We start from the raw sequence: 27,490 nt of genomic DNA, 5'->3' as shown, positions 1-27,490 counted from the left end.
ACAACAAATCAACCAAAGGAATTTTGACGTATTGAATGATAAACGACTACTTTCTGGTAGCATGACTACTGTATCAGTAAGGTCAGCTTTAGCTTGTGCAACCTTGTGTACCAGTGACCAAAGATGTTGTTCCTTAAACTACGAATAAGGATCGAGGCTGTGTAGATTGGAAACTAGTTGTAGTCCAGTAATGGAACAGTTTCAAAATTCAACAGTAATGATAAAAGGTCTGTGTAGTTTTACAATATACTAGTACTTTAACAATGTACACATTAAAAAGAATAGATAACCAGTAACTTTAAATTCAAATCATAACTGGTTTATTGACAATCTAATTTTAAAAATTGTTACATGGGCAGGTTTCATATATAACGTAGAAATGGCAAAAATGGTAATTTTAGTTTTATGTAAGCGGGACAACAACTCAATCGCTCTTCTTGAAAATGAAGTTTTTTGTTTGTTTGTTGTTACACGATTGTTATTAATAAAAGGAGATATATGTCGATTATTCAGCAAACAAACGGCACAAATATACAAATGACATCTAGAGATTCATAGACACTATTTCCATTGAATTCATTTCACAATAAAGCCATTTTGAAAAAGTTAATTCATCCTGACTAAACTACATTTACATCACAACCTTTTTTAAATTCCTTTCAGGTTTTCACAACCCAAATAAGAATTTCTGAAGATAAGATTACTTTTAAATAGTTTCATCATAGAAAAAAATATAGATGCTTAAAGATGACTGAAAGATTTGGTCAAATTGAATACGTATCATAAAACGTATACCATAAACTCATGTTCATGTCCAATCTAATTAAAAACCGATCTCTCATCGCTTCCGTTTTCTGATATGTCCAACGCAAAATAAAGTACTCAGTTGAAGAGCATAGAGGACCGAAAATTCCAAAAGATTTTGCTAAATACAATTAAGGTAATCGAATCTTTGGGTAGAAAATCCTTAGCATTTCGAAAAAAGTTTGGTAAACAGTTAATTTATAAAATCATATCAATGATAATTCATTTCAGCACTGAAGTGCTGACTACTGGGCGAGTGATGCCGACGGGGACGAAACCTCCACCAGCAGTGTCATCGACCCAGTGGTTGTAAATACACTCATCATAGATGAATGGAATTTAATAATTCAAATATTTAAACAAGGGACATCCCAAACCAGCCCAAACTTTTACAGTGTGATTTGTACATGACGTAGTCGTACAGATACAAGACAAATTATTTTTTTCGGATGCCCTTCGGTGCAAATTAAAATGTATGTAAGAGTTGTCTTATCGAATTAAAATTGTATTCGACAATTAGTGAATTTAGTGAAAGACAGTAACATATATTCATTCAAAGATCCCTAAAACATATACCTAAACTGTTCGTCATTTTAACCCTCTTTTAATGTAAAGCCAACTTTTTGTACATTTTACCAAAACGTTGCAGTTTTATTGAACCATAACGGTCAATAGGACTAAGGACAAGGTACTCATAATTTTGTATGCTTGCCTTTTTTATTTTTTTGTTTTGCTTGAATTAATTATGTTTCTTATATATTGTTTAATTGTAACAAAACTCAAATGAAAACCGTTATCATTAGACGTATTGTAATACACCTTATCGCTATTTAGTCCGTTCCGGAAAAACAATCATTAAGACAACTTCTTGTTTGGGTCAAAACATTGGAAAGTGAACATTTTAAAATTTTGTTAGTTTATAAAGCAATTTTTATAAGACAAATTAGAGTCATTAACATGCATTGTTTGATGTGTTTACGATGGTTTAAACATGTACAGTATATTGTTTGAATATAGCTTCATCAGGTTTGTAAAAGTTGTGTTATTTTAGAACTTATCCGGATTGGCATAAATAGGTATCAAGGCTGATATGCATAAAACCACTTAAGTTAAGATATCCAATAGTAATACTCATTTTTCGTAGGACATGTAGAAAAATCCGTCCGTTAGGAACAAATCTTAACTTAAGTAGCTTTATGCATACGGGCCCAGACCACCAATTCACTCCCTCCTATTTAGAACGTATGTAAAAGTAGCCCTACTCTGACACAAAATAGTGCTTTTGATGTCATTGTTTACTTAAACTAACCAACAAAGGAGTAGGTCCGGTAAGGGCCGATTTTGGCCTCAAACTTCAAGTTTATCTGATAAAAGATTTTGGACACTTTTTAAACACTTAAGTGTCTACTTTATTAGATTCAATTAGTTTATGTGAAAGATTTGGACTGATTTAGTCATTAAAGACGCTCAAATTCAAGCTTAAATATTAAAATTCTATCAAATATGCCATAATATGTCCCTTTTCAGATGGTTTTTGTCAAAAATGAAAGTGACCGCATCCGTGTTCATCCTCAATCTTTATATATGTTATGTATTATCATCAAATACAACTTACATTTAAATATTAAGAATGAACACAAATGCGGCCACTTCCATTTAAGACGAAAACAGTCTAAAAATTCACTCAAATGCCCAAATTGTGAAGATTTCAGTAATTAAGCATGACTTATCGATGCTAGTACCCGATACATGTGCATTGTATTGTCAAAAACAGCCCATATTTATGTAACAGAAGTATTCTTCTTTCCAATAAGTAGCTAAAAGTTAACATTTTAACAATTTTGTAAAACTGCTATATTTAAGGGCCAAAAAGGGGTCTTAGTGGACCTACTTCTTTGCAGAAATAAAACTTTTGGTGAAAGAGAAATATATTTAGACTATTTTGAGCCAAAATGTACTTGTCTATGAGTTTGCATTAAAACTTGAGGATTAATGCGCTCAATAGTATACTAATTTAAGATTTCCAGAAAACCAGGAGTTATTTTAGTAGTACTTGTCTTCCGAAAGGCTTTAAACATGGGTTGAAAATTGACATGTAGAAAGGTGATACATGTACAATTCAAACCAAAAAATCAGAAAACAATTGATTATTTTTGTCTTAACTGATCATTTGAAATGCAAGTAGTCACATTTCAACCTTTTTTTTGCACATATTGCAAAATTAGATCCTTAAACATGAAATTGTACTAACTTTAGCTTTTCCCACTCTTACAAAATGCATTCTTATAAAAAAAGGTCTGAAATTGGTATGAATGCACAGTAAGTTGTTTCTGTGGTATTAAACATTAAAACATAGGTTGTTTATCACCAAAAAAAAAATTGTCGTCATGAAGATTTTATGAAATTATTTGAATTTCACCCGTTATATCTTTGCGTCATTCCATGTATTTGGCAGATAGCACAACACTGCATAAACTCACTCCAATCCCATAAATTGTCTCAGATGAAGTTTTCTACCTTAAATTTTATTGACTAATAGTAAATAAAAATTGTTTCATGACCATAATTGCATTATTGATCAATTAATAGTCCATTACTGACACCTGATGAAATAAGGGGGGGGGTTCAATATTCCTTGTCACTTCAATATCTTTGATTTTTTTACTAAATTCATTGTATAAATTTTGGAAAGTCTTTAGAGCAGTAGGATAAACAAGGCAAAATCAAACAAAAGTGATCTTGATATTGAAGGTGTATGTTCCTGTAGTCTGAAATTAATTTTTTTAGTATTTTCTATTTAAAGTCATACATTACAGTCAGTTTAAACTGAGCTGTGAACGTTGCAATATAAGTCGCAAGTAGTCACATTTCAACTTTTTTTTTTGGCAAAAAAGTCACATATTACAAAATTAGAGCCTTAAACATGAAATTGTGCTATTTTTAGCTTTTCCCACCCTTACAATATGCATTCTTATAAAAAAAGGTCTGAATTGGTATGAATAAAATTGAGAATGGAAATGGGGAATATGTCAAAGAGACAACAACCCGACCAAAGAGCAGACAACAGCCGAAGGCCACCGATGGGTATTCAGAAGCGAGAAAATCCCGCTCCCGGAGGTGGTCCTCAGCTGGCCCCTAAATAAAATTGTGTACTAGTTCAGTGAAAATGGACGTCACACTAAATTCAAAAACATATAAATGAACTAAAATTAAAAAACATACAAGACTAATAAAGGCCAGAGGCTCCTGGCTTGGGACAGGCGCAAAAATGCGGCGGGGTTAAACATGTTTTGTGAGATCTCAACCCTCCCCCTATACCTCTAGCCAATAAAATGTATGTACATTAAGTTGAATGCACAGTAAGTTGTTTCTGTGGTATTAAACATTAAAACATAGGTTGTTTACCACAAAAAAAAAATTGTCGTCTTGAAGATTTTATGAAATTATTTGAATTTTACCCGTCATATCATTGAATCATTCCATGTATTTGGCAGATAGCACGACACTGCATAAACTCACCCCAATCCCATAAATTGTCTCAGATGAAGTTTTCTACCTTAAATTTTATTGACTAATAGTAAATAATAAACTGCTTCGCTGAGCCCAGCTGGATACGCCCGCAGAGGTCCAACCCTGAACAGTTTGGGCAAAAATGGACACAATATTCAAGCTTGATACAGGTCTGAATTTGGATTGTAATTAAATATTTGACATATTATAGATTTCTGAATAAATGTAGTCAAAGAACTTGAAATTGGTTATATGAATTGAATTTATATTCAATTAAAGATTTCTTGCTGTTGTGCAATACACTGTGCTGTTGCGCAATACTTAGTAAATCTGTTGTCAGACTATAAACAAATAAAGTTCAATTTCTTCTCAATGTCATATTTGAAATTTATGAAAATCAATAGGGAGATTACATCAATAGCTATAAATAATTCACAAAAGTTTCATGAGAACTGCTGAAAGGATTTTTTTAGTTATTGTCCGAAAACTGGAAAATCACCCTTTTTTATGAATAAAACCCTATAACTCGGAAACGTAAAATCTAAAACTAATAAAAATCAAAAGGGAGCTCAAGTCAATAGATATAAACAATTCACCAAAATTTCTTGCAAGTTGGTGAAAGCATTCTTGAGTTATTGTCGGAAAACTGGAAAATCACCCCTTTTTTAATGAATAAAACCCCAAAACTCAGATACAGTAAATCTGAAATTTATAAAAACGAAAGGGAGCTCACATCAATAGATATGAACAATTCACCAAAGTTTCATGCATATTGGTTAAAGCTTTTTTGAGTTAATGTCCGACATGTTGACAGTAGTGTGAAAAGGCCGATTCTACACCACTTTCCATTTTCAAGGGGAAATCTAGCACAAATCCAACTCTAGATTTTTACAATGTAAACGGACCAGCATCCCAATTAGTCTTAAGGTAGAAACAAGAATATGGCTTTTTTTTTATTTTGTCTTTTTTGTAAACAATGGTAGAGACACCTTAAAGGGGATGTAATCCTAGTGTAGATACAAAAATATGGCTTTCGTACAAAAGATGGCGGAACTCAGAAGTCCAAAAATCAAAGACGACGACTTTATCAACGATAATGTTTTCGAGTAAAAGGCAAAGGACCAGAGCCTGGAAACCCTGAAATGAAAGGAACTCCCAATCGGAGTGATTTATAAAATCCTGGAAGTAGTAGAAGTAGATGGGAAGTTTGGGAGGAGTAAGATTCTCACCTTGAAAATAGAGAAGGAGAAACGACCAGGGTGTGGGCCTGCGGTATACTAAACAGAGAAAAGGAACCATTGGAAGGAGCCTTCGTGAGAAGTACAGGCTTAGAAGTCAGCAAAAAGACCAAGCAGGAGTACTTTTCTTGCAACCTTGTGAGAAAGTAAGTCCAAAAAAAAAAAAAAAAAAAAATAATGGGGCGGGTGTGGTACAAACAAATTTTTTCAATTCGACATTTCTGCCGGATTGAAATTTTTTTTTTTTTATGCTTGAAACGGAGCACATCGTGAAGTGAAGCGAAATGGAACACATCGTGAAACGATGTGTGTAGTGAAGCGTAACGGAACGATGTGTGACTTTTTTTTTTTTTACGGCGCATGCGCATTAAGGTCCTCACTAAAAGTGGTGGAAGGTTGTCGCAGCTGATCTTTCTCATCATAGTAGTTTTTGAGGCATGTTGCGATCTTCCCAAACTCCGCATCATCAATTTGTTCATCATCAGCCAAAGCAGTACTAATACATTGTTCAACCAAGGATTTTGTGGACTGCGCCAATCGCAAGGTGTCGCGGTGTTTTTTCTTCTTTTTCATGATACGCCTTGAGATCAGTGTGAGTACCATCACGCCAGTGGCACTCAAGCAAGCAAGGGATCCTAGGGGAAGGGAGGCTATAATACCTATACCGGTCAAAGCTGAACCCATGGTGCAGCTGGTTAACACCAAACTGCCCACAGAACAAGCACCCAGTGCTGCAGATACAACTTTGTCCAGACGTTTGTAGATCTTCAAGGTACGTTGATACTTATGAATATCCGCGTTGAGTTGGTCTTCCATACATTCGACTCTGGTCTGTCGGTATCCAGAATCTAAATCATCCATTTATTTATAGGAGCATACCGAGGAGGGGAATATTTTTGAAGAGGCTGTTAGCACCTAAGATCAGACCGTCTCCGTCGTGGAATTGCTGACCACGCTTCAAGTAGAGTCCATCACCATAGGTGATCCGGGCGTTTGAGGGTTTGAGGTAGAGACCGTTGCCACTAGGTTTCACTGTGCAAACGCATCCACCACGTTTCAGGTACAATCTAGACCCTAAGGCCTTGTTGACGGCTACACCACTCAGACCACTCAAGGCTCCCAACACCCAAGGCGGGTAGAATGGTTTTCGCTAACATGGGGAGTGCCCTCATTGCAAGCCCCGCCAGCATGGGTAGGAAGCCACCCACCTTCTGCATGTTTTCCTTCAATTGGGTCGCACTCAACTCTAGGACCATGCCACCAGCACCCATTTGTAGGAGCTTGGCGATCTTTTGAACCTGGCGGGTGGTGAGCAACATCTTGTGTTCACCTTGCAGGTTTGCGTGGGACAAACGTATGGAGACCGGACAACCTTTCTTAGTCGCCCGCTGTAGTTTATCAGCTTGACCTTTCGTCAAAATGAAACCATGTTCGTGATAAGTCATTTATTTATACCTCGCGAAGATGAAGGCGGATGGTGAGATTTTCGCGGCGGAGATCGATGGGCCTGCCGTCTTGATCGTTGAGGTACGTATGCATGCGATTGATGGTTCGCAAGGTCACGGGCAAGTACACCAAATTCTTGGGGGTTTCAATGATCTTCTCACCAGCTGGGTCGACTGCGGGGAAGAAACTGTAGATGGTAGACTGCTGGGTACCATTCACGTAACTCCCATGGATGATGTCATTGTTCACCAGGATGCTGCTGATGCTCATGATGTTCACAGTGTGTTCACCCTCTGTGTAGCCGTTCGTGGCCAGGTCGAAAGTGTAGAGCCGACGCTCGAATCCCAACACGGTATTAATGCTGTTTTCGACATCAAAGTCCACTTGGTAGTTTTTGGCTAGGGTAAGGGTTGCTCTCAGAGTCGATTAGTTGGCGCTGATGATGATCTTAGTTTTTTTGTGCTGGTTGAGACGAATCTGTCGCTGGACCTCATCGTTGATTTCGTCGATGCCATAAGAGCCGGTGCTCAGCGCGATGTGAAACCAGTGGGCGCCTTTGTCGGGAGAGTAGCGGAAGGAATTGTTGCCCGCGTGAATGTTGGGGATGGAGTAATAGGTCTCCAGGTTTATTAATGCCATCTCGAAGGTCTTCTTTTCCTCGAGTTGTATTGGGGGATGGAACTGGGTATGGATTTGGCTACCGACCCCAGTGATGATGAGGGAAAACCCATGCTTGGGGTCGGTGTTATTAGCAATTTGCTGCAACAATGTGTTATCCATTTATTTATGGTACACCATTGTTAAATATTTTTGCTTCCACTCTTCGATACCGTCATAGTACTCCTTGAGTTGTTTTCTGGCCTTCACCACGATTGCATAGACTTCGGCGGGGCGACTGGCAAAGAGGAGTTGTAAGTGAATTCTATCCATTTTTTTTTTACTTTTAGTACACAACGTTCATCTTCTGACCATCGGATTCAAACTGCAGGATTCTGTCGGAAATGACAAGTGCAAACGCTTTGGTGTTGGCTGGAACATTGCGGGCGAATTCGGCTCGGATCTGAATATCCACCATAGATTCACTGATGACTCATATCAATCACAAACAAGGGGTACAAGTCGATGAAATCGGAGGGACTAATACCACCATTACTGAGGAGAGTGTCCATGTTATGGAATTTCTTTCTGAAGTCGGAGGCCTCCTTAAATACTCTGGCGATCCTATTTTCGTTGAATGCTGCATTATAGTCGACTGCTGGATAACGTTCAGCGTTGAGGGTGACATGGATATTTCGCAATCGACAGTGATCGAACACAGAATCATTATGGGTTTGGTCACCACTTCTGTTGGTTTGGAAGGCAATGATGATATATCTAGGCTTTTCACGACCACTCTTGGCAGCTAGGCGCCAGTTAAACTGTGAGGCTTGGGGAACGGCTATGGAATCGCACTGTCTCATGCGAAATCCACAGCGGATCTTGGATTTACTCTGGATGGTTTTGTACAGTTGCATCTTATTTTCATCTGAGGGAGTGACGTGAGGGACGAACCACGATAGTTTACTCAGGACGATCTTTGCCGGATCGTTGACGGCAGCTGCTCTCAGAATGGCATTGGTATTTGAATCGCGAATGAGTGAGAGTTCGTGCCTGAACCCGTACACTATTTTGTTGTAATCATCTGCGAATCCAAAAATATGTTTTAGGGGGATGGCAAATGAAAACGATCCTTTGTTGGTGGGCTTGGTGATAATGTATCGATGGCGAGCTGCAAATCCAGTGTTCTCAGCCTCAGCATCAGTGGAAGAACCCTCATACCACAGTTGGTTGAGACCCTGCGATTTGGAGAAGTCGTCGGGGTAGGTTAACATTCCCAGCATAGTGGTGGTGATGCCGGGGTCGTTAATATGTTCGATCTGCTGACCGGAAAGCCTGTAACTGATGTTCTTGAAGAGATACATGATACCATTATGGGTGAGCGACACAAGATCGCCATCGGCATATGCTGTGTCATCATTCTTGAGAAGTCGACCTTCCACCACGAGATAACTCTCGGCGGGGTGTAGGAACAAATCCTGGGTTTCGATGTTGATTCGGATTTCAGCACCGGCATTGTTCAGCTGGGCACCGGCTTGTGGTTCGTATTCTCGAACCTGATATTCCTGGAGACTTTTGTCGAAGGTCAACCCTTCGGTGATTGTAAGGATGTCAGACATAATGTATTTATTTATAGCGTTGGACGAAGTCGTGGATGGTTTTGATACCAGAGCCGGAGATAAGATTGTTCAACCGAACTTGCTCTGGCTTCTTGCGTTGAACACTAGGCTGTTGAGGGGTTTTACTTCGTTTCCTGGGGCGGGCCACTTTATCAACCACATGGTCGACGGCTTTGGGGGCCCCTTTTTTAACACCTTTCAAGGCTGCATTGGTGGCAGCGCTAGCACTCGCGGCCTTACTTTCTATGGTTTTGGCGGCAGAGGAAGTAAACATGCGTCCAGCCAAACTGGCGATTGTGTCAAATAAACCTCTACCACCGTAGACTTACTTTCGAGCGTAACCTTTCTTGATTTGCAACATTTTATAGGATGCTACGATGAAGCGCCTTATATTAATCGATGCTGATATATGTCTACCCTTCTTCATAGCATCGATAATCGACACAATTTCGTTGCGCACACCATTATTTCCTGCTCGGTATGCTGCGGCACACAGTTCCAAGTGATCGAGAAGCTGCCTGAAGTTGGAAGGAAGAAACACGGTTAACAGCCATGTTTATTTTTCTTATATATATACGACACGATGCCCTTCCATTTGTAGCCCCCGCTTGATTTGGGCCCAGACGCTGGATCATAATTTTTATACATTGCATTTGACATGTTTAGGATCTCTTCATAGGCGTTCAAGTCCTCTGGCTCGTATGTTTTAGGACGTTTCTGGATCATGAGTTCCCACAATACAAATGTCATCTCTTTCAATGGTAATGGGTGCATTCCCAATGTAAAATTTACCGTTTTCAGATCTTAGCCCAAAAACTTGGTCAGCATCTTTTGTTGTCATGATGTGAAGATACTTCCCCGCTTGAGGCATATAGGTAGCAACTTGAGCCTGGTTGATAGGTAATGGATCGGCAAACTCAGGCAGTGGAGGAGGGAGGGCTGGCACTGATGCAGGAAGGTCTGCAATCGTTTTGGTGATCTGTGAAGCTGCCTCTCGCTGAGCCTCAACCACAGCTGGCTTGTATACCTTGGAAAGGTCTCTGCTGAATCCAATCTTGTCGAGGCGATGCTGCATATTACTGGCTTGAATCTTCCGCTTGGTGTCTTGCAACTCCTTGGCAAGCGCCTCACGCTGCTTAGGGTCGGTAATCTTGATAAACGTCATTTATTTATAGGATCGAACTCTGTTGAACGCCCCATAGCGTTGGTGTAAACGCCCCATAGCGTTGGTGTAAACGCCCCATAGCTTTGGTGTAAACGCCCCATAGCGTTGGTGTAAACGCCCCATAGCGTTGGTGTAAACGCCCCATAGCGTTGGTGTAAACACCCCATAGTGTTGGTGTAAACGCCCCATAGCGTTGGTGTAAACACCCCATAGCGTTATGTAAAACGCTCCCAAGAGCCTGGGGGAAGGTTCAGACGCCTTTCCCAATTGCTAGAGGTATCGTCCGTATCCGCTGCAGCCCCCTTTTCTTTACAAGATTGAAGTGTCTGCGGCATAGGTCTTTACCAGGGTGGCATGGGTGTGTACACTGATGACCTCGAATCGTCTTGATGGGGCATTAGGGTTGAGAAAATCGCTACACCTTACCATACTGACGGCCAGAGTTCCATGCGTCGAAATCACCTCCACCACTATAGATCGGGTGGGTGATCATGAGACCACACTTCCAACACATACTCCTCATATCGATTGGGTCCTACTCGAACTTACATTTGCGGGGCTGGGGTTCCTCTGTGTCTTCATACTCCAGTTCTAGAAAAAAATCTTCGAACTGATCCATTCTTTATCTTAAACCTCATAGAACTCATCTAATTTGTATCGGTATTTCCCTGCTGACTTGGGGCTTGTGAGATCGATGGTTACAAATCCATAGGGTTGGGACCAGCAATGGTTACACAGAGTGTCAAATTGTTCCTTGGTAAGATCGTTGCAGTTGTCACGCCGAATATGATCGAGATTCTTAGCATCTTGCTGAAAGAGACAGATAAAGTTTGCATTCTCACGGATCGATTGTCGGGGCAGTTTGAAATAGTTTTGGCACAGGTAAAAACAGTCAACATTATTGTGACGACCGCGAACATAGTAGTCGTCACACGTATTTTGCTTGATCAGCATCAAATCATCAAACACCATAAGATTTTTGTGGGCGGGGTCCAACTCTCGAGGATCTAGCACATCGCTCCCTTGCTCGAAGAAAAAAATATCGATTCCACTGGGGCGTGGTGGTGGTGGTAAGAGATCAACCACATCGGTCAATGAATAGGGTGATTTACACTGCAGCAGGTTTAGGATATCTTCCTTCGAGATTCCTTTTCCCAGGGCTCGCTGCAGGAGCTGGTAGATGGGTTGGTGAAGCGATTTTCCAAACACATACAACCGATTGTAGTCAAGCCATCCATCTCGCAGGAGAAGATTGTTGAGCAGGTTCGTTTTACCACAATCCGATTTTCCTATGATCAACCCTCGGATCGATCGCTGTGGTAGGAGATAGGGGTTGCTTCTCTTGGGGGTATTATCGCTGTAAGAAAGGTTTTCAACGTCAATTTCTTTAAAGAAAGCAATGTGTTTTGTGTGAAATGTCGAAGGAAGACGGACACTGTGAATCTAGGCGAGGCAGTGACCAGCAACGGACATCGGAGGAAGGTTGGTCACTGTAAGGTTTGAGGTGCCAAAAAGTTCCAGTTTATCGCTGCCACAGGTTCTGGGTTCATGAACAAGATGATTAACCGGTTGCCTGTAGAAATGCATCTGCCCGGACACAACTTCACCGGACCAGGGACTAAACTTAGCAAGCGCCTACTCCCCGATGGCACCCCGAAGGCTTGGTCAAAACCCATTAATCGAGTTGACCAGGCTGCATATCACCACGATCTCTGTTATGACCAGCACAAGGATACAGCCGCTCGCAACTCCATCTGTGACAAAGCTATGCTAGCCTCGTTTAACACCATTCCCAACCCTACCACACGCGAACGCATGGACCGCAGCATCGTCGGACCAATCATCGGTACCAAAGCTCGATTCGGTCTTGGTATTAAAAAAAAAAGTTCGCTCGACCGATGATTTAACTGAGGAGTTGCACAAACCTGTTCGACGCAAGTTTCAGAAACGCCGTGTGGTAGTGGGCGGTGTGGATGAGACCTGGGCGGCCGACCTTGTTGATATGAGTGCCTTTTCAAGGGATATCAAGGGAAATAAATTCATCCTGAGCATTATCGATGTCTTCTCCAAATATGGCTGGCTGATACCACTCAAAAACAAGAAGGGGTGACGGTACGGGATGCCTTTCAAGCGGTGTTCAAGGAGCGTGTGCCCAAGAAGCTTTGGACAGACAAAGGCACTGAGTTTTACAACAAGGATGTAAAGCAGCTGCTTCAAAAGCATGATATTGAGCTCTACTCCACTGGGAATGAGAAAAAGTCGAGTGTTGTCGAGCGCTGGAATCGCACCATGAAAGAGAAGATGTTCAAATATTTCTCGGCCAACTCTACACGCACCTTCATCAATGTTTTGGATGATCTTGTTCACCAGTACAACACCGCCAAACATAGATCCATTAAAATGACTCCTGTGATTGTAAGCCTTAAGAAACATGAAAACAAGGTGTATTGTAATTTGTATGGAGACCTCCCTCCCATGCAGCAGACGCGGTTTTGTATAGGTGATAAGGTTCGAATTACCAAGAAGAAAGGCACATTTGAGACGGGTTACACACCCCGGTGGACTGAAGAGGTGTTCACCGTCTCCCAAGTTTTGGGTACGCAGCCGCCCACCTATCGCCTCGAAGATTTCAATGAGGAAGAAATCCAGGGAACCTTTTACGAGCCTGAGCTTCAAAAGACTGATCAAAACATCTACCGCATCGAAAAGGTCTTGCGCCGGAGAATCCAGGGTGGGGTCAAAGAGCTCTACGTAAAGTGGAGGGGGTACCCTGCGGAATTCAACTCTTGGGTCAAAGCCGCGGATGTGCAATAGACTAGTCAAGTTTTCTTGTCCTAATTCATAAGACAGGAAAGCTCTGCTGTGTTACCCTATATTTTCATGAGTTCCGCCGTGCGCAGGTGTTCCTCAGATATGGGATTTGATTCACGCCGGCTCCTGTCCGTCGTGTGATAAGACTTCATCTTCCGTTCGATGGTGTTGATTTTCTCTTGAACCGCCATGATTAGATACGCATAGTTCTTTGCATACCATCCTTTGGTCACCGGTTCATGTGCCACCACCCCTTCTGGAAGATTGACGATCGAGTGTCCCTGCATATCCAGAACACCACTCATCATACCGCCGGCCATAGGCAAACACTTCGCCACTTTTTTCTCGATACCGTCCAGGTGTTTTTTCATCGCCTTAAACTCTTTCGAGATTGCTTCGAGCGCAGCCTCTAGCTCATTGATGTCTTTTATACCATCTTCCAACTGTTGAGTCACCCACCCTTTTGTCACAGCATCCGAGCTGTCCTCGGGATGTCCTAAGCTAGTAATGCGATTGTCGTTCATATCCAAATCCTGCAACATTCGCCGAAGGGATGCGCGCTTTCTTGCATGAGATCCAAACTTATCCATTTATTTATAGAGTGAGACGATTGTATCTTCCAGCGATTTTCCAGTCGCCAAAACTTTCAACACGAATAGGCAAAAGTGACAATACACCACCGAGCCTCGCTGCTGTAATTCATCGGTGCTATATCGAATTTCAGGCTGTAAGTAGTCTACCATCTCGTCAGGCGGTGGCAATCCATAAGAGTCAAAGTAATACTTTACCAGCCCACGTTTATACCAGCAAGTCCAATGCGTTCCAGGACCCTCCCAGCTATCGTGATTCAAGATTCCACATTCGATGCGGTGCGGGCTGTGTGGTAGGGTATCTCGCATGAACACCCCTCTGAAACTTTGGATTCCTAGGGCTTGGACGGCTCTCACCAATTCCTTATTCGACAGGGGCTTGTGGGGGAGAATTATGCTGTGAATTCTCATTTTGTCCATGGGTTAGGGTGCTAATTCCGTCGGGGAGAATGTGTCGCTTGGTATCTTTGGCCGAGAGAGCGACTTTGTTAATTTCCTGGGTGTAGATCTGATGGCGGTGACTGCGGACAATATTCATCGATTTGTAAATCTCTTGTTGGGTGTCCAGACATCTTTTATACTCATCGAATGTGATGTTACGTTCAATCACATTCCTCTTGACCCCCTTTGCTCTCTTGGTGGTGTCACCATTATCCATCTTGTAAGAGTATAACTTACTCAGTCATACTCTTACCACCACAATCATCCTTGAACATACCGATCACCTTCTTGTTCACACCGACTGGAATTCCAGAGGAGTGACCGGCTGGGTAGTTTGAGGTGTCAAATTTCTCCCGAATGTGTAGGGTGATGTCCTTGTAGAAATCAGCTGTTGTGATCTCATAGGTCAAACTGTCAGTGTCTGTGAATAGTAGGCGCGCGTTGTCACCGTACGTCTTCTGCATGAAATCGTAGTGGAAGTCGTACATCAGGATCTTTGAGATGTCCAAGATGCACGCCCCCAAGTATATGGGTTTGTCGAACTTGAGCTTGGTCCTCTTCATGTTGACGGCTGCCAGGTTCTCGTGAAACACACCCCTTCGATCGAAGTTGGGTTTGGCTACAAGCTTCAGTGCTTGTTTCTCGGTGGTGACAAGTCGGACATCGATCCTCTTGCGGATATTCTCCATGGTTTTGCCAAACACTGAATTATTCATCAGCTTGAAGAAATTCTTTTCGGCGTCGTTCTTGGCCACGGCCCTGAGTCCGGTGTTTTTGTCGATGTACGGTTTGAGCCATGCTGATTGTCTGAATCCAATGATGCGATGGACCTTGGTAAGCTTCATCCCCCGCGCCATGTACATCTTGAGGTTTCGATGGTGGAGGGTGTACTTGACGCGCTTGTTCAGATAAGGTGTCAGTATGTGCACTTTCTCAATCTCCACATTTTTCGGCGCCAGAGGGTAGTCGTTGTGATCATCGTGGAGCTCCTCTTGGGGATAATCTAGGTCACATTCCACCATAGCCCCATGCTCGTGATCGTCTGATTAGTTTAGGATTTGGTCGATCTCCTCAAGCTTCATCCATTCAAAATCTCCCGTGGGCAAGGGTTCTATAATGGCACAGCCGTACACTTGGTTGGCGTCCAGGTAGGTCAGGTACTTGATGGGTTGCGCCGCATCGTAGTTGGTCATGTATGGATTGTTGGCCTTTCCATATCGGTGGGAGATCATAGCCACGCCTCCCCTAGTCGCATTCTCAAACATCGTCAGCATGCCTGGGTCTGAAAGGAGTTCCAGTCGGACCCTGGAAAATTTAGCGCCGCGTCGTAAGCGAGTCCTGGGGCTGTAAAGTAGTGTGCGGGATTGATCTTGTAGTTTACCATACACATATCTCTAAAATTCTCGAAGACATCCTCCAGTATGGCTACATCACTTTCCAGGTAGAGATTGTGATAGTCCCGCATCGTCTGGCAGCTGAACTCCTGGAACACCCGCTGGGCGAGCTCATAGTCATCGTCACTGATATAATTGCCGTTGAGTTTGTTGAAGAACTCCTCCTTGGGTAGTAGTTGTGTTTCCACCAGCTTGGTAGGTCCATCCATGTAATCGTAGGGGTACACTCCCTTCCTGATCATCAGTTCTGAGCGTTCACCAAAGCATTTCTGTGTTGCCTTCAACTTACCCGTCGTAAGATTTCCCGCCAAGGTTTCGAGGGAGTTGGGCATAAACCTACACGATTCGATGAACCTCATCTCCAGGGTCTTATCCACCTTCTTTGAGAAGCTGATGTAGGTTTCATCTGTGCTTGGGATGCAGTTGAGCTTCCCTTCCCCAAATCCTAATTCCTTCACAAACAAATGAGCATCATACTTGCTGAGATTATGAAACACGATGGGAATGAAGTTGGGAAGTTTGAATGCTAGGTTGCACTCACTGTGCGCTGCACCGCGATACTTACCCGTGAGATGGTCGTGATCTCGAACTTTATCCCCATTCAATGCCTCATTGCAAATGTGACAGTGTGTGCTCGCTGTAAAATTCTCCTTGTCGGTGTCGGTCATCACCATCGTATGCTCTTTACCATAGATTTTACCGATTTCCCGGACTTCCTTCTCCATGCAGTCTACAAAGTGTTTGGCCGCATCCTCCCCACAGTAGACGACTGAATCTTTGTAGTCACCGTGGACGTATTTCACACGGTAGCAGAACCTGATGGTCGGTGTAGGTGGTACGCCTTCGTGTAGGCTCTCGATGGATTAGGCTGGCAGGTGTTCATCTTTTCAGTAAAGCACTCGAAGTCTGCGTAGATGGTGAATGGTACCCTCATCTGACGTTTGTGGCTTTGGAAGCCGATGGAGGTTCCTTCTTCCGGCATCTCGATTCTGACCGCCTTCTTCTGACTGCAGTATTCCATATGCTCTGGAAAAGTGGCACAGACACCTGCGACAAAAGAAGAGCTCATGACCATGCTCTGTGACTTGTGAGCTCAAGAGTCGTGATATGCTCTTGATCCAGCAGTAGTGCTGTTTGTCGGTGCCGGTAAAGAACAGGAGGTTTACATGTTGCGCGCCGGTGTTTTTCGATATTCTTAGGGGATATAGTTGGAGATCCTCCTCTTCATCTTCACCTTTCTTCACGCCATCGAAGCCAAAGACGATGATGTTGAGGTTTGCATTCCGAGTTTCGAATTTGTCGATCCCCTTGAGAGAAACCGGGAACTCAATGCCGTGAAAGTTGAGCTCGTTTTCCCACTTCTTGTATTGCTTCAGGCAGAAAGCATGATTCTTATCCACTTCCTGGTGATGTAGGGCTGAAAGAGTAATAGCCCAGCGAAAGCATTGATCATCCTTGTTTTGCACATTGATGATTGCTTTCCTCCTGGCAAGCTCCGATGGGAGTGGTATGTAGGAGCTGCCGGCGTGTGGTTTACATTTGTTCAGGTGGATTTCAAGTTGCTCGATGTGATTAAATACCCACCCGCTACCCTCACACATGTATTTTGCCATACTCTCCTTGATCTTCGCCACCATGACCGCAATCTCGAAGTCCAGGTCCGTTGATTCGGTGATTGCTACCATCCATGAATTGAAGTGGGGGGTGGCGTAAAGGTTCTTTCCGGTCGCAGGGTTCGTTTTGACCAATTCCAAGCTAACCACTAGCTGTACCTTCAACCCCTTCGTTTGGGTTAGGGCATCGTCGATTGTTCTGGTGATGGTGATGGTGTTGCGACTTACCTGCTTGAGTGGTTCAATGGTGATTGTGCCAAATACACCTTTCAATGCATCGCGTCGGTCAACAATTATGATTTCCTCTTCGACGGGGGCATTTTCAATGTCCTTCTTCACCAGTTCGGTCAGGTCAGCTCTCCCAAGTCGGGAATAGTTGATGATTCCCCGTCTTTTGGCTATGGTCTTCAGTTCCTTTTTGGTGAAAACCTCTTCGCGAGTAAATTTGTGGGTGGTTTTGGTCTCAATTAACTTTACCAATTCCCCCTTGGATTTCCTACTGTATCCCTTTAGACCCCCCTTTTTCGCGATTTCTCGAAGTTCTTTCATGGTGGTTTTCACAACGATCTTCCCTACAACTGGGGTATCCTCCTCCTCCTGCTGGCGTGGTTCTTGACTGTGTCTCCAGCAGAGCCTCTAAATCGGCATGCTTAATCGATAAAATTGCAATAACATTACATCAAACATAAATTTTCCAGATATAAGGGGGCGAAAAAATGTTAGTATATATATGTCTTGTCTCGCCTCTATGACGTTATGGAGGCGTGCTCTTTCCAGTGGCGTCGGCGGCGTCAACATTTTTCATATATTTCATTACCTCATTTTATCTCCACTTTATTCATAAGAGGTCCGTTGTATTCATTTGTTTTGCTAAAAATAAATGTCGCTTATACTAGTTGTTCTCTCACTTAATAATACAAAATTTGGTGACTATGTTGAACGAATCTGTCCCATCGAACTAGAGATAAAGGATATAAATTGACAATGAGGGTCAGTTGAAAACAAAACTTTACGACAAAAGAGATGATTTCAGCTTCCCAATTGTGAACCTTCCATTTCCATGTAGCAACATTCCAGCAGCGGCTGCATACGGAGTATATATCTCCCAATTGATACGATATCCCCGGGCTTGTATATTTCCTATCATGATTTTCTTGATAGAGGATTGCTGCTCACAAGGAAGTTATTAAACCAAGAGTTCCAAATGGTGAAGTTGAAATCATCCCTTCGTAAATTTTACGGACGCCATCACGAGTTGGTTGACCTTTATGAAATAACCGTTTCACAGATGATATCGGATATGTTCCTTATGTCGTAACTACCATACCCGTCCCTTTTCACGAATGTGACCTACCGAATTAGACTATTTACCGTATTTGTAATAACATAAGCAACACGACGGATGCCACATGTGGAGCAGGATCTGCTTACCCTTCCGGAGCACCTGAGATCACTCCCAATTTTTGGTGGGGTTCGTGTTGGTTAGTCTTTAGATTTCTTTGTTGTGTCATCTGTACTATTATTTGTCTGTTTGTCTTTTCATTTTTGGCCATGGCGTTGTCAGTTTGTTTTCGATCTGTGAGTTTGACTGTCCCTCTGGTATCTTTCGTCCCTCTTTTATAATTCATATTTCATATATTATCGGTTTAAATCGAAGAATCATCATCATATGCGTATTAAATGACGATTTTGACATCAATCACGATTTTGTGAAAATTGTTTAAAATTGGATTTTTTTTAATTTTTTTTTGATAAATTCATTACGAAAAACTTCATAAAATATGCATCACGTTTGAAATAGAAATACGTGTTCTTGTGCTGCCATTGTTGATTTTTAATATTTGAAGGTAGAACGGGGTCTAAATTATTAATTGTTTATTGCAGAATGCTGCAAATGATCGATTCAAAATTTTTACTATTATTGTTAGTAAGACTGAATGATGTTTAAAAGAAATTAATTTGTGAAATTTTCATTAAAAAAAGAATAAATAATGAGCTTTTCTTATGGTTATATCTTTTTCATTAAAAGAAAAAGGTTTCATTGATTAAAATTTTTAAATCATGATTGTTTTATAAGGCAAATAATCCAGAATGTTTATAATTTATTTTATAAAGGAATTTACAATACATTTACCTATTTTGTGATGAAGTAAGAAAACGAGAATGGGGATTCCGTTTTGTTATTTTGCTTTCGGAGAGCACATTATAAGAGCTGTCCTCTCATATATATATATCATTTAAAACTCTATCTTTTAGTTTTCTTTATATTCGCCTAAATGTACATTTCCCTGTATAATCCTTTCAAAATCAGAACATTTTTCCCAAACGTTTAAAAGTTCTAAAAAAAGGTCGGCGATCCATATTTTTTAATATGTTTTTGAAATTAAAGCATTTTGGCAAAGTATGAAAAACTCTACCCCTTTTTATATAGACCTAAATAAAGCTACATCAACTGATATTTGACCAACCGCAGACTGAAACCGATTTTAAAAAATATACTCATTTTGTTGTGACAAGATATACATTATTTTAATAACTACTTTCGTAAATATACATGGATCAATGTTTTCTGAAAGGAAGTACTATGGACCAGGAGTTCATTTCATGTACGTTTTATACTATGAATTGTTTTTTTAGCGCTTCCAATTTTAAAATATAACTGGGTTTTGGTTAACACTAAATGTTCTTTGACATTTTTAGACCGTTTTCAAACGGGTTATTTTCGGGTTTCGGGTTTCGGGTTTCGGTTTGAGTGTTTTTGATTTTTTAACAAGTATAAAAAGCAATATTCAAGCCATTTTTGTGACGTTCTGCGAAGAGAAAAAATAAATCTACTATACACAAAAATGAACTTTTCCACACAATAGATTGGTTGATTGATTTATTTGTGTTTAACGCCAAATTCAGCACGATTGGCTATTTCGTGGCGGTAAATTTTTATTGTTGAAGGAAGCCGAAGTGCTCAGAGAGAACCACCGATACACACAGCAGACATTTTGTAGTTGATTGAGTGGTAAAAAAGGAAACTATGGTGTCAATTTGTTACAAATACAGAGTGTTTAATGCAGTATATTTATTGTATTTAATATTCTTTCTTTAGTTTTTCTATAAATTGGTTATGCATGCAAACAATGATGTACTTCCGAAAAAATATACGCTTTCAAAAAATATGGATAATAATTGTTTTTTTGGAAGATGTGGGGTAGAGCGCATGGTGACTTTTTTCTAAATGGAGCTTAAACTAGGTTAAAATGTACTTGAAAGTGTCTTTAAATTATTACACTGGACCTGCAACATACATAGTTGCGTGCTATCCATCATATGTATCGGACAGCTATTACCCTAACACTCAAATTAATGTAAAAGACAACTTTCAATTAATATTTTAATACTCGTCCATCGCATGCTTATGTAGCAGTAAAATCTGTCGGAGATTCTAGACAACAAACTCCATTATGCCACACATTACTTCTAGAAGTAACATCCTTCTTCTTCATACATATGTTGCTAAGTAGATGATAAGAGATTGTTCTACTCACAGTAAACATTTATATATTTATACTACTACATGGAGCTAAGAATACAAGTACAGAAACAAAATCCCGGCTCTGCAAACTGGCTAGTAAAATTGATTCACATATATAGTTCCGATTCTTTAATTGCAACGTTAGGAATTAAGGTCAGGGTGTATAGCTTGGGTTTGAGTCGTTTATAATCTGGCTAAGGGAAAACAATAAGATGAGCTCATTTTTGAATGCATTTCATTTTTACTGTATGTTCTTTTACTAAAAGTGAGACTGTGATCGTAGGTGAACTTGTCTCACATTTTTGGCCTCGGAGCCTGGTCTTTGTCAAGCATCCGAGTTAAATATTTTGTCGTGTTTAAATTATTTATACAATGTAGATCTAATTGGATGCATATTTAAACAAGAACTTTATTTAATATAGATCAGATCATTTCATAAAATTAATTGTATGCCAAATATGCAAAAAATATATAGTTTAGCGTTATCATGACGTGAACGTCAAATTACAGTTATGGGGATTTGTTATTGGACATCTTAGATCGTTTCGTATTTTATACCTGCAGCTCAAACAAAAATATATATCACATCATTTTAGAAGAAATGAAATGTATTTTCCGTTCATATCGGTTAAAGGGTGTTCAAAATTGGGGATCAAATAAAATTTCGTTTAATAAACAGCCTCTGGGTTATTCTATGCGTCATTTTATCCATCGGGACATTTTATTGGACACGGGTTATGGATACCTATAACATAGAAAACAACAACCAACGTCTTAAAACACATCCAGTATATACCAGTATAGATCGTAGTTATGCCGATTGTCCGACGAATATCACTTCAAACAACTAAAACCGACGAAAAATAGAAATCGTCTCAACCCTTCTGACCATATCTTTTTATAACTTTTATGACGGTTTGAATATGATTCAACATGTATCTTAAACACTGCTTCTCTATGCGCGCTTAATATGAAACCTTACACGCACATCGTTAAAAGTTAGATACAATTTCTATTTGCATGCGGGAAAAAAAAAGAAGGTATGATAAGCCATTTGTCATACTGTTTGACGGATACAGCCAAATAGCCAAACTTCAAACCAAAGCTTAGAAATGTGGATTCACTAACTTTCGTGTGTATCAATTTTCGTGGATTAAAAAAATATGTATACCTGTGTATACTTGATTTCGTGGTTTTGCCAACGTTTTCAAACAATAATATTAGAATTTATGATTCATTGATCATCTGAATGCGTTTGACACGAAATCCTGGACAATTTGACGAAATCAATAATAGTGAATACACAATATCTATGAATGAATTTAGCAAACTAATGTTTAAATAATTAGTGGTAGCGAAATCCCTGACTTAATATTTTTAGCTATATAATGTTATAAACGCGAAACATTCATTAAACCCTAAAACATCACTACATACATGGACATAGCGAATGAGCTGGGAAATATATACAACTTCAGAAGGGGTCAAAGGAAAATCACCGTCCAAGAAAGAAAAATTAACAATAGGGAAAAACATCATCTTTTTTATGTAAACTTTTGTATAGAGTTTATCGTATCCTGATATCAACAAAGAAGATATTTTACATATTCTCCTCTGTTATAATACATCAATTTGTCTTTTAGACCAAGAGGATATAATTTCTGAAGTTGTTTAAACCTATAGCGGATTCTTCTGTCTCTATATTGCAGATATTTCCTGATCTTCATTTGCTTTTTACTCTTTTTTTGACTTTTTTCAATTTATTTTTTCTGTCGCAAAAATCAGAAACTAACAATAAATAGAAAAAGCAAAATAAAAATTAAAAGACAATAAAGATTAGTAAATATCTGCAGTATAGGAACAGCAGAATTTGGTCTTGCCTAAAGCTGGACAGCCTACAGATTTTACAGTGATCTTCAAATTATTAATGTGTTTGTACTGGTTGTTTATGAACGTTTCAAAGAGACAGGCACTTAATCAATTCAATATTGTGCCAAAGTTGTTCTAGATGCTGGTAAATAAACATTATGAAACAGGAAGCGTTTAAATTATTTGTCTAAATATACATATGTCGTACCTTATATATATATATTTATATATGTTATATTGTTTTTAGTTATCAATTGGTTACCTGTCTTTGTTGCATACAGCGGAAATGAAATGTCTGTTTACACAGCGTGGGCAAACCAGGAGGAATGTAATGACCTTCTAACACCACTGAATGTAGCAGTAACTACACGACATCTTAGAAATCCACTTATAGATAGGTGGAGTGATGTAAGAATACGAAAGGTGAGCCATAATTCTTTGCAAACAACAATAAATGTTGATTCTTCAAATATTTTGCCAGTATACAATTTCCATTCTCAATTTTAATGTTGTATCAGCTGCTTGTTATTTGCTATCATTTGGAATATTGCATTTAGATATGCAATACATGTACATTGTAGGAAATATGAGATTTATTTGTAAAAGCTTTAGAAACAGGAAGAAAAGAGAGACTATCCAATCTTTTCTCCTGTATTGTTGTGAATACAAATATTTTATTCTGGCTATGTGTACGTATTTTGTTTTTGTTATCTTTCATTGACGTCTAAATGTTTAGTGTTTTATTCTTAACCATTGTCTAACTTTTTGATAGAATGGATAAAACGCGGACTGCGAAGAGTAACATAAAATGATAAGATGAACTTTGAGGTAGTAAAGCACTTCGGACGGATAAAATTTATAAAATGTTGTTTTCATTTAACATTACCGTTCGCTCAACATAGAAACAGGGTATACCATGAAACTTTATGTTGGTCTATATTATTATCAAACAAACAAGAAATTGAACAGAATTGTTTTCGTTAAAAACTTATCTTAGTTTCTTTATATCTTTTGGCTCTTTCATTAATGGTACATGTAAACATACCTAATCCAACGAATTTGACCTTTGGTCTACAGAATAATATCGGGAAGGATTTCAGTTTAGAAAAAGAAGATGTCGTATATGTCGTGACATCTAAACTCTTATGTCGTATTTACATATTGTGCTTTTTGTTTAACTTAGGTTAAAGTTGAACTGTTTAAGAATAACACAGCAGTTGTATGGATGATATTCAACGGTGAGAATACAAATGAAGTAAACTGGTTCATGAAAGAGAACCTACTGAGCAGCAGTTTTAACGATCTGACAACAAGTTCTACAACTATCTTCTTCGACATAAAGGGTGACTGGTAATGTAGGAAATGTTTTTTGCATAGAATATTTAAACCGTATTTAGTTTTAGTGAATAATGATTCTCGGTTTTATAACATGGTGTTATTCATACAGTTGTGATTGGATATGCAGATAAGGTATTTTGGCCGCTAATATCGTTTCAATAAAAGTTGAGTTGAAATTGAAATTCAGTGAAAAATTTGAAAATAACATTTTTTTTTAAATGACACTGAAAACTGCAAATATCTCTGTAAAAACGAATTAATCTGAAAATAAATATTATTGGTTTCTAGCCGAAATGTGTGTATTTAATTTATCGTAATGGTAGCGCCTATCAAAAAGTATACTGATTTATTTAAATTAAAACAGGACTTTAATTAGCATCATAGGAAGTACTTATTTATTTCATTGTGTCGATTTACCTGACTTACCTGAATGGTCGTTAGGCAAAGTCGCTTGTTGATTTGTATCTGGAAGCCCTTGTTATCCACTTGTCTTGGAGTACATAAGTCAATTTCGACAGTGAGTCCTGTTCTTGAATAAAAGTTGAAATAACCTAGCAAACATCCCAGCTTGGAGCTTTCCTTGTGGTACGGTAAATCGGACAAGGTCATTCAGAAATTGTTCTTATTAATAAGCCTCTTGAAATTGGAAAGATTATTCAAAAGTGATTCCTCCATTATTTCTAGAGCAGCAAACCTCTTATCAAGTCTCGTTTGGTATTCTGTGTTCGATGTCCCTATGCTGATGTTTAGAGGACTCTGGACTTAGCTACTTATTACATCTACCTGATTGGAGTCGGAAACTCCAATTCGTCAATTATGCCTTTAAAAAGCTTTTAAAACAGGCCTTCCATGTGTAGAAAGTTGGATAGCCATGAGGGCATAAGCCGAGTTTGAACTTTAAATTGTGCTGCATTTGTAGTAGGAGAAATAGTTTTTGTGTAGGAACTTTATTTTTGGTGATGAAAATTTGTAGTCTGCTGGAAAAAAAAATGTTCAAATGATGGTTGAAAATAAAATTGATGTCCAGATGATGGTTATTGATGACATTAGGATTTATAGGCACACAACTTCAAGAATATATTTGGATATGTTGTCATCTTTCTCTTCACATGGGTTATCATCCGATCAAATTTACTTTGGTAATCATTAGATGTCTATAGTTCAAAAGATATTATCCGAAATCCTACATTTCAGTCTTTTAATTGCTAGTGTGACCTTGACCCGTGGTCTAATTACATCAAAATCAATAGTGGTCTACTTCACACAAAGTTGCATTATCAAGTAGCGATGTGATTTTTGAATCAAAATATATTGTTCAACTTCAAAAACAAAACTTTTCCCAAAGTTATTGGTTATTGATAGACAGTGTTACCTTGATCTTTGATGCACTTATTCCAAAATTAATAGGGATGATGTTTCTTCTAATAGACATTGTCAAGGTAAATTTTGCGAAGGTTGGATATATGGTTCAGAAGATGTCATCCGGAAACCAAATTTCAGTGTACCAAATGCTGTCGTGACCTTAAACTTAGATCTAGTGACCCCAAAATCAATAGATGTCTCTTTTACTTTACCTCATTAGGCATTTCAATCCAAGTTTAGTTAAAATGTGAAATTACAAGTAAGAACAAAACATTTTTTATCCGGAAACGGAAATAGTAACGGCATTTATCATTTGATAAGCCGACTCCGACTGCGTTGTTTTGTTCCAATTAAGTGTGTACGACGAAAGGCTCCTACGGACCTAAAGGATGAACAATTTTAACGTCCGGACATTTGTTAATTTATTGTGACATATATATCGCTTTGAACGTCATTCTTCGTGAAACAACTTATAAGACTTAGTGTACATTATATACCGTGAAGCAAAAATGTTGATAATGTTAAATAGACGCACTCTATTTGATTTTTTTTATTTAAACACATTCGTGTTTGCATCAAAAATATTCATAATCATTTGCAAAATTAATCCCTGAAAATGTGAATTTTACAGGGGTCTTGAAAGACAATTTTTCATCAATCGTTACTATGATAGTTGTGTTACGGATGGTGGATGGTTTGTTGTGTGTGGGAAGAAACAAGCGTGTGCATGGGAGAAGAAAGGAGTTTTCCCAGTTTTTCTTTATACCAAAAATGGCTTTAGCAGAACTTGGCATACTTGTATGTTTATTCAGTTTATTCAAATATGAATAAAAGTAGATAAACGTCAATGAGATGACAACCCAACGATAAAATTAGCCAAAAGATATCTAAAGGGTAATATACAGTCTTCAACAATAGACAGGTGTATACACGATATGACAAGCTCTAAAGTGTCCAGGGTTTGTAAAGGCTGTGACTAAACCAACGATCAATAAAACATAAAAGCATACATAAATGAAAATGACAGTATTTTATGCTTTAGTGCGTTATACCTAAATAATTCGTTTCTTTTTGCCATTAGGAAGATAAAATGTGATACATGAATTAACACCCCATCTCCCTCCCCATAGTCCTCCTTGATATGACATAGTTCTAGCGATAATAATAATAATAATATATATGTATCATCCCAAGACGATTTATCATAAAGAAAACTTGTTCAAATTCCCACCCTTCTCGTCATTATGGTACCTTTTTAGTGCTTCACGGGGTCATACACCTCCACCTTGGCATTATTAATTGTTCAAAATATTGAAAATGTTTTTTAACATATATATTCGTTCTTTTCATAACAAGACCTTTCCGGAGCTTCACAAATTTGGTACCTAGTTGTCGTGACCAGCCCCTTGTATTGTATATTGTTTTAAAAATATATAAACACAACAGTTAAGATCACACTCATTAATATTTTTATTTGCCATGTCTATACATTCCCAGTACTAGAATGTGTATGTTATGCCTTTCCTTTACTAATGTGACTAATCTATATAAATTTCAATAGTTCCACCGTGTACCGTTCTGAATTCGATATTTTGTTCATCTGTTTATTTTGTTTTTTTATAGACTCCGCAGAACCAGCAGACAGGATGGTTATTTCAGTTGGAATATAGCTGAACATATTTGATTTTTCGTATCATTTGTAAATGTGAAATAAAAAGTAAAATCACAGATTTTGACAGTATTCATTCTCTTTAATCAGATAAGTTTGATAATGCCAGGACAAGGTTAGATAATGGTCTTACTTTTCACTGAACTTTTAGTATTTTATACAAAATTTCCATTGATGTTTTTTTTTTAAAGTTTAGATAATATCAAAGAGTAAAAAGGTATCGATAACGATCCATTGCGTTTCAATTTAAGCAGTTTACGTGATAGAACGCTCAATCTTTAGCGTTTTCGTAAAACTACATTAGATTTTGGTAGATTTTCGTGAATATTAGGTAAATATACAAGAACCAACTGAATAATTTATTGAACTATTTGTCTGGTTGAGCAACACCTTTCAACATATAAGCTGATATCTCTTGCATGCGTGCGATATTTTGCAAATACCTATCAAAACTATCAAATAATCTACAGATTATGTAGTACTTCGTTTCCGGGGGGA

The 27,490-nt window shown here is 39.0% G+C and overlaps 1 protein-coding gene across 1 annotated transcript; it reads left to right on the top strand.

Annotated features, from left to right (window-relative positions):
* On the top strand, positions 1-27,051 carry LOC127714320 (uncharacterized). The gene is made up of 5 exons (XM_052220379.1): positions 1-227; positions 22,871-23,046; positions 23,807-23,973; positions 25,955-26,121; positions 26,947-27,051. Exons 1-5 carry the CDS (start codon positions 191-193, stop codon positions 26,991-26,993), a joined length of 594 nt encoding a protein of 197 aa, XP_052076339.1. The 5' UTR covers positions 1-190; the 3' UTR covers positions 26,994-27,051.
* The last annotated feature ends 439 nt before the right edge of the window (positions 27,052-27,490 follow it).

This window comes from Mytilus californianus, unplaced genomic scaffold, assembly GCF_021869535.1.
Source record: "Mytilus californianus isolate M0D057914Y unplaced genomic scaffold, xbMytCali1.0.p SCAF_9, whole genome shotgun sequence".
Classification (NCBI taxonomy): Eukaryota; Metazoa; Mollusca; class Bivalvia; order Mytilida; family Mytilidae; genus Mytilus; species Mytilus californianus.
This window is presented reverse-complemented; position numbering and strand designations above follow the sequence as displayed.